Raw genomic sequence first — 13,927 nt, forward strand, 5'->3', positions numbered from 1 at the left:
CTTCATTACCCGCTACAAGCCTGCTGCATATGTTTTGTGAGAGTGCAGATGAACGAGAGTGAAAGTAATCAAACCCAGAGGAGATCAAAATTCTTATTGATAGTATTTTGCTAGCTGTTAAGTGTATACCTCTTCACATAAAATTCGGTGTGCACATGTTGTTGTTACTGGGTAAAAAACTGCACTGCACAAGATTTTTGTGCACACTGGTCATTACAAATTAGAAGGAACATCGCAGCCAGATGGTCGCAGTTTGAGATTACTTTAGAGTCATCATCTGGGTATTGTGTCCTTGCTTGAATAACTGTGAGGCTACTCTGCAATTTCTTTGTTGCTATTATTGGGCTGATTGAGCGTGTGACCTCAAAAATGATGCCATACTGAAACTTATGCTTGAGTATCACAGATACCTGATATTACGTAAAACATTTTATTAACCTTCTTGGATTTGAATATCATTTGCAATGAAAATATTCCCAGAACTTGGCAACGGTAAAATTTTCATATTAAAAACTCTAGATCAGAACTGACAAAATGTCTGAAGAAAGACCTTTGACCTAAAACATTTACTGCTTCTCTTTTCAGCCTGATTGCTGAGTATTTACAGGATCGTTTGTTTTGTTTTAGATTTCCAGCATCTGCAGTTTTTTGGATGACTTTGATAAAAAGGTGTTGACCATTTTTCTCACTCATTTAGAGCGGAAGGTTTTTTCTCTCACCATGTTGACTGATAGGCTCAAAGTTTAAAGTACAGTCAATGTCAAAGTATGCATTCAGTATACAGCCCCGAGGTTTGTCTTCCCACAGACAAAGAAAACCATGGAATACGTTCAACCCGTCAACCCTTCCCACGCACAAAAAACAAATTGCACAAATGGCAGCAAGAAAGAACGAGTGAAAACACGGATTATAAACAGACAACAATTGAAAGAGTCCAATCGAATTACAGTCCAATTCACAAAATGCAGACCCAGAAGTTTGGTACCACCCTTCAACAGCTTCAAGGAGAGAGAGAGAGAGACCATTCGAATGTAAAGGCCTTCTCTCCAGAACAGCAAACAAGAGAGAACGCGAGACCGTCACACGCGGACACCTTCCTCAGGCAGCAGTGAGTGCGAAGGTGCTGAACACGCTCTCGCCTTGCTGCTTCAATCTTCGTTGATACTTTAATTGGTGATATCGGCAAAACAATGGAGTCGATCATGGGCTCGTGGCCCGTCTCTAAGCTAACCAGGCTTCGAGGCTGTTTGCCTCCCCAAACCGTCTCAGAGACAGCAAAATGCCAGATTAGTCAAATAGCCCAAAAACACGCCTCCAAACTGTAGATGAAAGGCTCCAGCAGTCCCAGATGACATGTAAAAGAAAGGGAAGACACAAAAGAAGCTTGAGCCTCTAACGATCAACACATCTCTGGGTTGCGAGTATGTACAAGTCCTGAGGAAGGGCCTCAGTCCAAAATGTCGACTTTTTATCCGACGCTGCTGACAGACCTACTGAGTACCTCCAGCATTTGTGTGGGTTACTCAAAATATATACCTGTGGCTGATTGTTCTGTTAATTGCTGGGAGTGAAAAGCGGTGGGACAGTAGCATAGTGGTTAGCACAATGCTCTACAATACAGGCGGCCCGTGTTCAGTTCCCTCCATTACCTGTAAGGAGTTTGTACGTTCTGCCCGTGATCGCGTGGGTTTCCTCCGGGTGCCCCGGTTTCCTCCCACAGTCCAAAGACTGGTATGTTAACTGGTATATTGTCCTGTGATTAGACTAAGTTTAAATGGGGGAGGTTTGCTGTGGTGGTTTAGCTCAAAGGGCCTATTCCGCATGGTATCTCAATAAATAAATGATCAGAATTATTGTTGACATCGGCATTAACAGCAGCACCTGCTACATGATCTGCTGAGTTCTGATGCACAGATGCTTGATCAATGACAAATGAAGAGGAAACGTGCACAGCCAGTCAGGCAGCATCTGTGGAAGTCAGGCAGCACTGAATGCAATGCGCCAGCTGTGCTGTAAGCAGAATTTTATCCAGCTGCACTGCAACCTCTCGCTGTATGAACCCACAGTCACGACTCAAAGACAGGCATGCTGTGTATCCTCTTTTCTCCTGACTGGATACAAGATCGGGCCAGAGCTCCTCACAAAGGACTGTGAGAATGGCCAAGAGTATCATAGGGGGTCTCCCTACCATCCATCAGGGACTGCGTACGCAGGGCTATATTATTATTAAGGATCCCATCCATATATCCAGTATGCTTCTTTGACTTTGTACCATCGGGCAGGAGACTCTGATGTATAAAAACAAGGACGGTCAGCAAGAAAAACAGCTTCTTCCCTCAGGCCATTAGGCCTCTGAACTCCCTGCCGCATGGCATTCGAAGTGTCACTGGATAATTTGTACTGTACCCCCCCAATATTTAATTTATCCACTTCACTCTGTTTATCTATGCATAATTCATTCATAGATTTAATTCCTATTTTCCTAAGTTATTGTGTGTTATGTGTACTACTGTGCTTTACACCCTGGTCTGGAGAAACATTGTCTTGTTTGATAGTTAAATATCAATAAACTTGGCTTATCTTGAGGTTCAACTTTAAATGTATTGTCATTCAACCATACACATGTACACCACCAAACAAAACAACATTGTTTTCCGAACCAAGGTGCACAACACAGTACACATAACTCTCGCATGAAACATAAAGTTACGTTACCACAAATAAATTACAAATCATATGGTGCTTTCTTGACTGAAGAGGTGGTGTTGAGGAGACAGGTGATATCATCCATTATGTGCACTCCCAGAAAGCTGATTCTTCGAACTCTCTCCACAGAGCAGCTGTGTATGTGCTGTGAGGAGTGGTAAGCCTGCACCTTCCTAAACTCCACAATCCTGACGAAGGGTTCCGGCCCGAAACGTCAACCGATCTTTTCCACGGATGCTGCCCGACCTGCTGAGTTCCTCCAGCGTGTTGTGAGTGTTGCTAAAGTCCACAATCATCTCTCCAGTCTTGTCTAAATTGAGATTCAAGTTGGCCACCAGCGGCTCTACTTCTTCTCGGTACACTGTCTCATCGTTCTTATGTTATGGGATCAGAGGGAATCTTGTTTTATGTGATCTTTGGGATGTTTTAAAATAGTTCATGCCATCACTGGAAATCTGTTACTATACCATCAGCTTGTGGAAGTGTGCCGATATCTTATTGGAACCTCGGAATCAGAATCAGCATCAGGTTTATTATCACCGGCATGTGATGTGAAATTTGTTAAGTTAGCAGCAGCAGTTCAATGCAAAACATAATATAGAAGAGAGAAAAAAAATAATAATAATAAATCAATAAGTAAATCAATTACAGTATGCATATATTGAATAGATTAAAAAACATGTACAACTCAGAAATACTGTGTATTTTAAAAAGTGAAGTATTGTCCAAGGGTTCAATGGTATTTTATGGTGTTTGTTAATATTTCAAATTCACTGCAAGCATCCAAGTATTGGATTAAATTTCTGCCAGAGTGGTCAGAATCAGAATCGGGTTTAATATCACCGGCATATGTCATGAAATTTGTTAACCTTGGGGCAGCAGTACAATGAAATACATGATAAATTTAGGAAAAACTAAATGACAGTAAGTACATATATGTATGTTAAATAATTAAGTTAAAATAAGTAGTGCGAAAACAGAAAATAAATTATTAAAAATGTAGTGAGGTAGTGTTCATGGGTTCAATGTTCATTTAGAAATCAGATGGCAGAGGGGAAGAAGCTGTTCCTGAATTGTGGAATGTGTGCCTTCAGGCTTCTGTACCTCCTTCCTGATGGTAAAAGTGTGAAGGGGACATGTCCCGAGTGATGGGGTCCTTAATGATATGGACACAGCCTTCCTAAAGCACCTCTCCTCGAAGATATCTTGAATACTACAGAGGCTTGTACCCATGATGGAACTGACTAATTAGCAGCACGGCTAATGTAGATGGACTGAACACACTGATGAGGGAGAGGGAGAAATGGAGAGTCCGTCATTGTGCCCGATGCCAGCCCCCTAGGCCTGAGTCGACGTAGTAGTAGTACTAGTAATTTTACAACTTTCTGCAACTTACTTCGATCCTGTGCAGTAGCCACCGCCCCCCCCCCCAATACTAGACGATGTTGCAGCCAGTTAGAATGCTCTCCACAGTACATCTGTAGAAGTTTTCGAGTGGTGATGATTTAGTGATATCTGGTGTATGTCTTGATTTAGTGACATCTCAGAGACTACTTATATATAACAGTCCATTGATAACAGTGGACACCAATTTTCTTTCAAAGTGTTGCTTCCTCAGGATTTTCTTTGTTTATGATATACCAATTGAAATTGAACACAAGTATAATTTCAGACAATTTGTATCACGTAGGGATTTGGAGAAACAAAATAACTTTTATTGAATATAAAACATATGTTAGTGCATAGCAGTGGTGTTGCTTTGCAATAGTTCAACTAAGTTAAAGATATTTTGTTGATGATTTTTATTTGTACTCAGTGTCTGAGGCTTCTCGCTTTAAGTGTCCAACAATAATCAGCCAGCATTGATGAATTCAAGTTGCCCTGATACCGTTTCTCCATGACCGTAACGTCCTGGTGAAACCTTTCACCGTGCTCATCACTAACAGCGCCAAGATTTGCGGGCAAGAAAAGTAAGTGGGAATGCAGAAAATGAATCTTTGGTGACATGTTGCACTTCATGATTTTGTATGCTTGGTGCATGTTGTCAACCAGCTGCACGTAGTTTGGTGATCTGTACTTGCCAAGAACGTTTTCATCAACATCTATGAAAGACCTCCATGCCATTTTCTCTGATTCCATAAGAGGTCCTTCAAATTGCCCGTCATTGATAACCTGTTTGATTTGTGGACCAACAAAAATGCCTTCCTTAATCTTGGCATCAATTAGTCCGACTTGAATTATGATTTAAAATATCAAGTACAGGCAATTTCCAAAAATGGTGTCTGTAAGAGAAATTTCATGGCGATTTTCATTGTCAACAGCCCAGCATCTGTAAGATGCGCCCAAAAGTATTCAGGAAGCAAAACTTTTGTTGTCCAGTTTAATTTGGTGAAATCTTTTGCATGAGGTTAGAGTATGTTTTGGGGTTAGCACATACAGCAAATAATTTCAGCGACTGACTTCAGCTACCAGTCTTCAGATGCGAATTTGAACTGTGGATTAAATCTGAAACAGAGCTCTGAACAATGGTTTCCTAAGAACCGTGAACCGAGTTAATTGGAAGGCCGGATAACGCTGATGTAAATGTGTTATTTGTGTGTGTATTTGAGTGTCTGTAGCACAGGTGCGAAGAGGGGGGTGTGAGGGTGGTGTGTAGTTAAAAGGAAGCATTGTAAATATGGAATTGTCCTGAGCTTTTCTTTGATCTTTAGCATATAAAATGCCATGTGCTGTTGGGTCAAGCAGACCTCTTGCTCCGAAAGGGACTCTCTCGTAACTCCAAAAGGCTGTCAGCTTATTTGTGAGTGTGTATATTAAATAAAAAGACAACTTTTCATATCTACCAATTGTGTCTATCTGAAGACTTTGTTCACACGAATCACATGACGTCACATGCAATGGGAAGTTTGAAATGTTTCATGGAAATTCTGGAAGTGTTTAAATATTTTATGGTCTCTGGGGAAGTTTGTCAATGCCTTGCCGATTCGTTGGGATCTTGTTGATATTTAATATTGTAGCCAGGAATGTGATAATACTTTATTGTGTATCTGGCAGTGTGTTAATATTTTAAAGAGTTGTAGAAGTATTCATATTTTATGGGATTACTGGGACAGTATTAATATTTTACAGCTTCTCTGGGAGTGTGTAAATATTTTATGGGTTGTCTGGAAATGTGCTAATATTTTATGGACCCCTAGAAATGTGTTCATATTTTATGGGATCTTTGGAAAAGTTATCATTTCTTGGAATCTCTGGGAATGCACTAATATTTTTAATCTACTCCCAGGGAATTTTTTATAGAATCCCTTCAATACCGTTAATTTTTTAGAGAGCTATTGGGGGTGTATTTATATTTGTGGGATGTTGAAACTCTATTAGTAATTTTTAGAATGGGTGGTAAATTGTTAATATTTTATAAGTTCTCTGAATGCCCTTTAGTGTTTGACAGAATCTCTGCAAATTTGTTCATATTTTCCTCAGCTGATGAGAGATTGGAAATATTTTGATGGGATATCTGGAATTGTGTTAATTTTTTATGGAGTCATGGTGGTATGTTTATATTTTATGCAATCACTGGGAGTGTACTGGTATTTGATTGGATTACTGGGAGTATGTTAATATTTGACAACATCTCTGGGAGCGTGTTAAAATTTAATGACTATTGGGATTGTGTTTGTACTTATGGAATCACTGAAACTGTGTTAATAATTTACAAGCTTTCTGGATGAAAATTAAAATATTTCTGAACATCTGGGATTTTGTTAATGGTTATGGAATGACACGGTGTATGTTCGTATTTTATTAACCTACTGGATAAATTTATTTTATGAAGTCATTGGATTTTTTTGTATCTAATACTTCACAGGTTTTGAGAGTGAGCTAATATTAGATGGGACCTCTGTGGATGTTAATGAATTACAATCTCATTAGCAATATTCTTGGTTTGTTAATACATTGTAGGATCCGCAGGAGCCAGAGAATGCCTGCGAGTTTGCTCATATTTATGTAATTGTTGGAAGTGAGTTAATATTTTACAGAGTGTATTATGTACTGCTATTTATTAGGGCTTATGTAATATTTTACAGCATTCTGGAATGTGCGAATATTTTATGAGATATCTGAGAGTATGCTAATATTTAATGGGACTCCTGGGAGACTGTTCCCACTTTGAGAGCTGCTGTGGTGTACTATTACAGACGCTCTGGGACTGCTAATATTCTATGAGATTTCTTGGGAAGTACTAAAATATTACAGAGTAACTGAGAATGCTTTGGTATGTTATGCAACCTATAGGTATGTGATAATTTTCCATGGGCTCTCTGGAACGCTTCAGTGTTTTATAGAGTCTCTTGCAGTGCGTTTATATCACATTTGGGGGATTCGCTTAGACTGTGTTAATATTCTATAAATTTCCTGGGAGTGCATTAATACGCCAGGAGTAAGTGCAAATCTGTTTAGATTTCATGACGTCTTTGAGAGTGTTCTAATATTTTACGGGATTGTTGGGATTTTGTTATGGATTCCCTGGGGGTTTTCAATATTTTTAGAGTGGGAATTTATAATGAACTCTTATGGGATTTTTTTCCCTAATATTTTGTGGAGCCTCGGGTAACATTCATATTCTATGGACTTTCTGAGTGTGTAAATTGGTGGAACCTCTGGGAGTGTGCTAACCTACAGTTCTTAGGAATAGCAAGAAATTTATAGGTTCTGGTGGAGTGAAATATTTTGTGTGTCATTTCTTAAGAGTTAATATTCTTCAGCTTTTCTGAGGGTATTCTACGGAATTGGTGATCTTTCATATTTTGGGGGCTCCTGGCACAGTTTTATTTTACTTTGCGATACAGCGTAGAGCAGGCCCTCTGGCGCTTCGAACCACGCTGCCCATCAACGCCTTGAATTAACCCTAGCCCACTCATGGGGCAATTTACAATAACATCTTAACCTAGCAAGTACGTCTTTGAACAGTGAGAGGAAACCAGAGCACCCGGAGGAAACCCACTGGAAGGAATGTACAAATTTGCTTACAAAGCACACCCCAATTGAACTCTGAACTCTGATGCCCCAAGCTGTAATAGCACCACAATTACAGCTACGTGACAGTGGCGCCCCTTGTAACGTTACTTGTAATCTCTGGGACTCAGTCAGTCTTTTATGGAGTCACTGGAATTTTGTATTACATGGGCTGAGTTTGTTAAATTATTAACACACTCAAAGCTTTAAAATATTAACCAAGTTGCTGGAAGGATATTTAACAGAGTGTGTTAATACTTTATGAATTAAGAGTGTGGGAGTATTTTCCAGATACTGGGAGTCTGCTAATATATTATGAAGTTTCTGGCAGTATATTAACATTTTATAAAACTACTGGGAAGGTAGGTTAATACAGTTGATAAGTTAATACTTAATAGGTTTGCTGTGGGGAGTGTATAACATTTTACAGTGTTGCTAGTTTATTATTTATGGGATGCTGGGGAACCATTAATGTTTTATAGAGTTTCTGAAAGTCTGTTAATATTTCAAGGGGTCTTTTGAGAGTTTGAATGTCTTACCAGTTTCCCAAGTAGCTGATATATTACAGGATCTCCTATGTTGTTAACTTTAGATGGGGTGGGTGAGTAAATCATCAAAAAAAATGCAGTAGTACCAGGTCACCTTTGCAAAGAAGTTCTCCATTGCTCCAGGTTCAGGAGCCTCAGGACTCATACCACCAAGATTCAATAACAGTTATTGTCCATCAAGCTCTTGAACCCGAGGGGAAACATCACTCAACTATTCCCACAATGCATAGATTCACTTTCAAGGAGTCATCATCTCATGTTCTCAATATTTATTGCTTATTTGTTATTTTTCTTTTTGCCGGCTATTTGCAATTGTTGTCTTTTGCACACTGGTTGGTTGTCCATCCTGTCTGGTGTGGCTTTTCATTGACTATTGTGTTTCTTCTATTGTGAATGCCCACAAGAAAATTGACCTCAACGTTGTACATGGTGATATATATATGTACTTTTGACAATAAATTTACTTTGAACTTTGATTCCTAAACATTGAGAATTTTAACTCATTTGGGAACTTCCAGGTGAAAAAACCTTGTTTCATCAGGTTTACCCACCTTTGCAGTAATTCTCACGTGTTATAGGATTAATTTCCATCCCTTTGCTTCAAGAAAGAAGTTGCACTGTCAGTTGTTCCTCTCACACACTATCATGCCTCTCACAGTTTCCACTCAATAACTGACATCATGTTTATAAATGTATTTTTATTATGTATAAAATTTACATTTCCATAAACTTTTATAAAAAGTTTTTTAAAAATATCAGAAGAAATACATGTTTGCAGGAAAATTTCTCCCCACAAATATACAAAAGATACTCTAGTATAGAGTTCGCAAAAGTTGGGGAACTTCACTCCCCTTTCTACAGATCAGTGATACAGCATCTACTTGAAGCTCTTCTCCAAGATTTGTGCACTTCCACTAGTATGGACATAAGATTCCTCCTCCCAGTACAGACATGTTTCAAACGTTCCAACAGCAATTATGTTTGGGATTTGTTTAAAAAAATATTTAGAACACTGCAGTACTGCATGCACAAGTTTGAATTGCGAAGTGGTAGTCATCACAAGTGTTAAGAAATCAGGAGATTTCCTGATCTGACTATTCACAAACCGTGCTACAGGCTTAACTGGAGAATCCTTGGGTCCACATGTTGAAATTTGGGCATGTCTTAAAATCCTGATACTGCACTTGGAGCCAACAGGGAAAATGAATCAACCATGATGAAATGGTGGAGCAGACTTGATGGGCCAAATGGCCTGATTCTGCTCCTATACCTTATGGCCTTAATTGGTGGCTCTATTTAAACTTTTAAGGGTAAAAGAGTAGTCCTAATTAGTAGATCCAGCAATAGTCCCCTACACTGTTGTAAATTGTTACTGTTCCCGCATGCAACCTGCTCAGATGTTCCCCTCACACACCAGGAAGTAGTAGTTCTCTCACCGGAGTCAAGAGAACTTCATCCATCAGTAACTCAGGAGTGAGTGGCCAATAAAGTAGCGAGTACCAGGAATGGATTGCCAGAAGTGATGTGGCACAGACCATTGCAACACTAAAGAGGTATTTGGATAAGTACATGAAGGGGAGGGGACTTGGAGGATTTTAGTCCCTACAAAAAACAGACCAACTAGCAAGGACGATGCTGTGGTTGGCATGGATTAGATGGGCTGAAAGGCCTGTTTCCATGCTGTACTTCTCCAGGACTCTGTACCTTTGAAGGCAATAGCCCCACCAGAGAGTCCGAAATGCATCTACTCACTCTGCAAGAGGGTGATCCATGCTATGTGAAACTGCACCCTACACTGTATTGGGGCACAAATTCTGGTTATCTTTGCCACAGAAAGTTCTGAGCAAAAACAGAGCTTGAGGCTTGAACACTGTCAGAGCTCTGATTAATCTGGAATTGTGAATACACTAGCCATTCTAATATTGAGTTCCAGTCCAGCCAAATCCTCACCGTTTGGTCCCCTCAAAAAAATTCTCAACTAAACTTTTTGTTGCTTTTCATCAAGTTCCAATCAACCAGCACCTTCCAAAAGATTAATCATGAATCACATAATTTCTCCATTAATTTCTAAAAATATCTTTCAAGAAATCAAGATGACTTCATTAAAATTCTTTGGTCCTTAAGATAAAATGCGAGGTGTTAAAATAGAGTACTCTGGGTGCCAAACCGAAAGCGTTCCCCAGATATGTACAGGCTCGTTCCTTTTTTTTAAAAAAAAACACACGATTTGTCCTTGAAATGGTTGAAATGTTCAAGATATCGTTGGAAGTGGAAACGGGAAGGGTGGGGAGGGGGTGTGAGGTCTTGACGCTTGATTCGCTGGCAGGACATTCGGAGCGATGCGAGAGCGGCGAGTTGAATGCACACCTGCAGCAATGAATGGGAGAGAGGCGTGTCAGTCAGTGAGATTGCGAGAGCCAGGCCAGACACATTGGCACCAGGCAGGAACCCCGCACAGCCCCGGACGATAAACCATCAGCACGGGAGGGGCGGGGGGTGAGAAGAAAAGAAACCCGGCTTAAACACACAAACACACACATATAAGCCTCTCTCCTCGGCACGCAGTTTCCTAACTGGCACCGTTCACTGCCCCTAAGTCTTCACAGATGTTGCTACAATTACCCAGACCAGAAAGAGCAACAACAATACGAATGTTTGGTGGCGCCTTCCTGCGGGTGGGGGTAATATCTCGATGCACATCTGTAGCTCTTCAGCATCCGAGCTCAGCAAGGAGGATACAAACGATACAACTCCCTTCCTGTTGCTAAACACGTCCCAGCTATTAAATATTTTCCAAAAAAAACGCTCTCGTTCTATACATAACTCTTTCTGCTGAGTTCGATTTTCCCACATTCATTCATTAAATCATTTTTGCAAGAGTTTATTGAGTCTCAAGACTTTAAAATTATAAAGTTATTAAGACTTAATCATAAGTTATTTAAAAATCTTGCAATTTTTTAAATTCAAAAATCCAACTATACCCATATTCATATCTCCACTACACATTTATAATGTAACATTAATATTGTACTACTGTAGACATTCTAAACGTTCGAATTAAATTAACAGTTTCCAGTGATAGTACTGGCTACATGTTCCTGCATCCAACTGCTAATTACTAATGTTACTTCTACAACCTTTATACAGTAACTCACCGTGGCTTTTATCAGTGACACAAGGTCAGACTCTCTCCTTCACTAGACAGTTCCGATCGCTGAAAGTGGGAGAGGAGAGATGTTAACAGAGAAGCTACAGGAACTTTGTTTCAACAAAAAAGCGCGAAAACATACTTTCATATCCGTAAAGAGTCAGGTGAGTGGATTACCTGCAAGGTTAGTAGGGAGCTGCTCGATGCGGTGTTCTCGGGATCCTTTTGCTGGCTTTCTAATGCAATCTGTAGGTCAAATATATAATCGATAACGTGCTGGAGGATTTCCATTTTGCTGACTTTTCTGTTCTGGGGAATGCTAGGGACCAGCTCCATCAGTTTACAGTAGCAGTCGTTCATGTCGTATAACAAGGTGATGGAGTCTTCCACCGGGTTCTTACCCCGTGAGATCGCCAAACTCTGATCAGACAAGCAGCACACGGCCTCGTGACAGCTTCTCACTGATCGCATGGGGCTGATAGCTTTCATCTCTTCCTCCCTCAAAATCCCGCTTGAGGATTGCTTGCGACTATAAATGTATATATATATATTTTTAAAAAGATCCTCGTTTTGGAGAACGGTCCTGTAAAGCGCAGCCTTTGTGTTCTCGCAAATGATAAAAGCAGTAATGCCAGCTATGTTTTGGACTTCCCTCTATTTATGTCAGTCGAGTTGCAGCCACACCCCCCGTCATTTGCACGGAAAGGCGACGTCAGTTCACCTCCTCTCGGCGCCCAGTGAGAACCTGCCTTTGGAAAGATGAGCGGCAATGCTTGAGAAACGGCCCGGCCCATAGGACAGCTCGGAACGGATGAGCAGCGCCGCCGGTGGAAGGAGAGACAACAGCCGGACAGCTGGGGGTTGCGTGGAGCGGGGGGAGTAGTGGAACAAGCCGGCACTTACGGTGCGAATTCCTTCACAGCTTTTTGAGTATCAGAACGCAGGAGAGAATAATCAGTTTGAAAACAGATGATTGTCAATTTATATTTTCAACAGCCTTTTAGAGATATAGCAATACTCCCGCTAGAGTGTCTTTTTCCAATTACGAAAAGAGACTAGCTATTGTCAGCAGCTAGAGAAAGAAAAAACACTGATTCATAACTATCGAGTTCATTTATTTGTCAAGACGTTTCGGGGCTGTTACTTTAAAAAAAAGTAACCGGTTATTTCTAGGTGTCATTGTCTCCATTATTCAAGATTTTTGTTTAATTTTTCTTTCATCCGGTTCCATGCATTTTTATACAGAATCTCTTGCGTCTCATTCTTCATTAATTCTGTCAACTGCCATCCGTGCAGTTAGCTCCTGTCCTACACTTCCTTCTTAAAAAAAAGTCTTAAAAACTCACAAAGACCGTTTGCTGTAAAAATTCTCGTTGTGACTAATACAAGTGGCGGTTTGACACAGCTGTGCAAAGCAACAGTTGTTTTAAAAACGTCTTTTTGCATCATTCCAAACCGTTTTAATCTGCAAAATTACTGGCGCCTAAAATTCGCTTTCAATTTGCATGTATATATTTCACATGCCTGATGTTCTTTCGTTGCTCTATGATTTGTATAGAAAGTCTTCAAAAGCGTAACATGCCTAAACTTGGTCTCAAACTTTTAATACATTGTTATTCCAATTTCTAATATTAAAAATAACAAGTTTACAATTTTTAAAAAAGATTAACATTTTGTAATTTATGAACTTGTTACGAAGCTTGCAATGTTTCAACTTTTGCACACATTTTGTCAAAACTTTTTTTTAGGACCGAAAAGTGATCTTTACACATCTGGCTGTTCTTGCCAGCTGTGTTGATCTAGGTAGATTCGTTTTCTCAAGGCAAACAGGGCTAGTTTTGACAGGTGATGAATTGGCAGGAACAAGGAGCAATCAGCAGATTCAGTTCCAGACTCCCTGGCGCCAGCCCCGTGACGTCACCCATTCATGAGAGCCAGCGCTGGCGCCGCTACGGCGGTTTCCAAGGTGATTGTAACCAGGAGCCCTGACAAGGACTGTCAATCAAATACTTTCCCCGCACTGTCCAATCAGCGAGGGGCGGGGGCTGAGCCACTGGGCTGTATAACGTTGGCGTCGTTGTTTGTCATGCGCTGGGCTGCCGCAATTTGACCAAAGTCTGGGATTACTCCAAAACTGTTTGTCAGAAGTGTCAAATCTGTAAGGAAATGTGTTTGTCCCCTTCATGCCACCGCGACCGGGGATGATTTTATGGCAGGGCCACCTGCATATTTCCATTTGTTCTCCTTTACACCGAGTGTTGTATTGTGAAGCAAATGTAAATCCCACGAATAGGAAGAGCCAAGAAGTATTTTCTGCTTTAGTAAGTAATGATTCCAGTGTGCAAGAGTCGTTCTTTCAATAAACTCACCTTTTGTCTTCGCCCCTGCACAGAAGCCAACATCTAACCAAAATTTGGTTGCTTCCGGACTTGAATGGTTCAGCTTCCACGGCCCTCCTTAACGGTGGTTTCAGAGGTGAAAATGAGCCGGTACGGGCTGACGCTGCTCATCC

At 40.5% G+C, this 13,927-nt stretch overlaps 1 protein-coding gene and 1 long non-coding RNA gene across 2 annotated transcripts in view; one reads left to right on the top strand and one right to left on the bottom strand.

Annotated features, from left to right (window-relative positions):
- Positions 1–8,961: 8,961 nt before the first annotated feature.
- On the bottom strand, positions 8,962–12,054 carry id3 (inhibitor of DNA binding 3). Its single transcript, XM_063033657.1, has 3 exons — positions 11,593–12,054; positions 11,423–11,481; positions 8,962–10,634 (listed from the first exon to the last, which is right to left on the bottom strand). Exons 1-2 carry the CDS (start codon positions 11,902–11,904, stop codon positions 11,434–11,436), a joined length of 360 nt encoding a protein of 119 aa, XP_062889727.1. The 5' UTR covers positions 11,905–12,054; the 3' UTR covers positions 8,962–10,634; positions 11,423–11,433.
- The window catches only part of LOC134338111 (uncharacterized), a 46,468-nt gene continuing 43,997 nt past the window's right edge, over positions 11,457–13,927 (top strand). The window contains exon 1 of the long non-coding RNA XR_010016142.1: positions 11,457–11,579. This is a non-coding gene — a long non-coding RNA (uncharacterized LOC134338111). The remainder of the gene's footprint in view (positions 11,580–13,927) is intronic.

This window comes from Mobula hypostoma, chromosome 26, assembly GCF_963921235.1.
Source record: "Mobula hypostoma chromosome 26, sMobHyp1.1, whole genome shotgun sequence".
NCBI lineage: Eukaryota > Metazoa > Chordata > Chondrichthyes > Myliobatiformes > Myliobatidae > Mobula > Mobula hypostoma.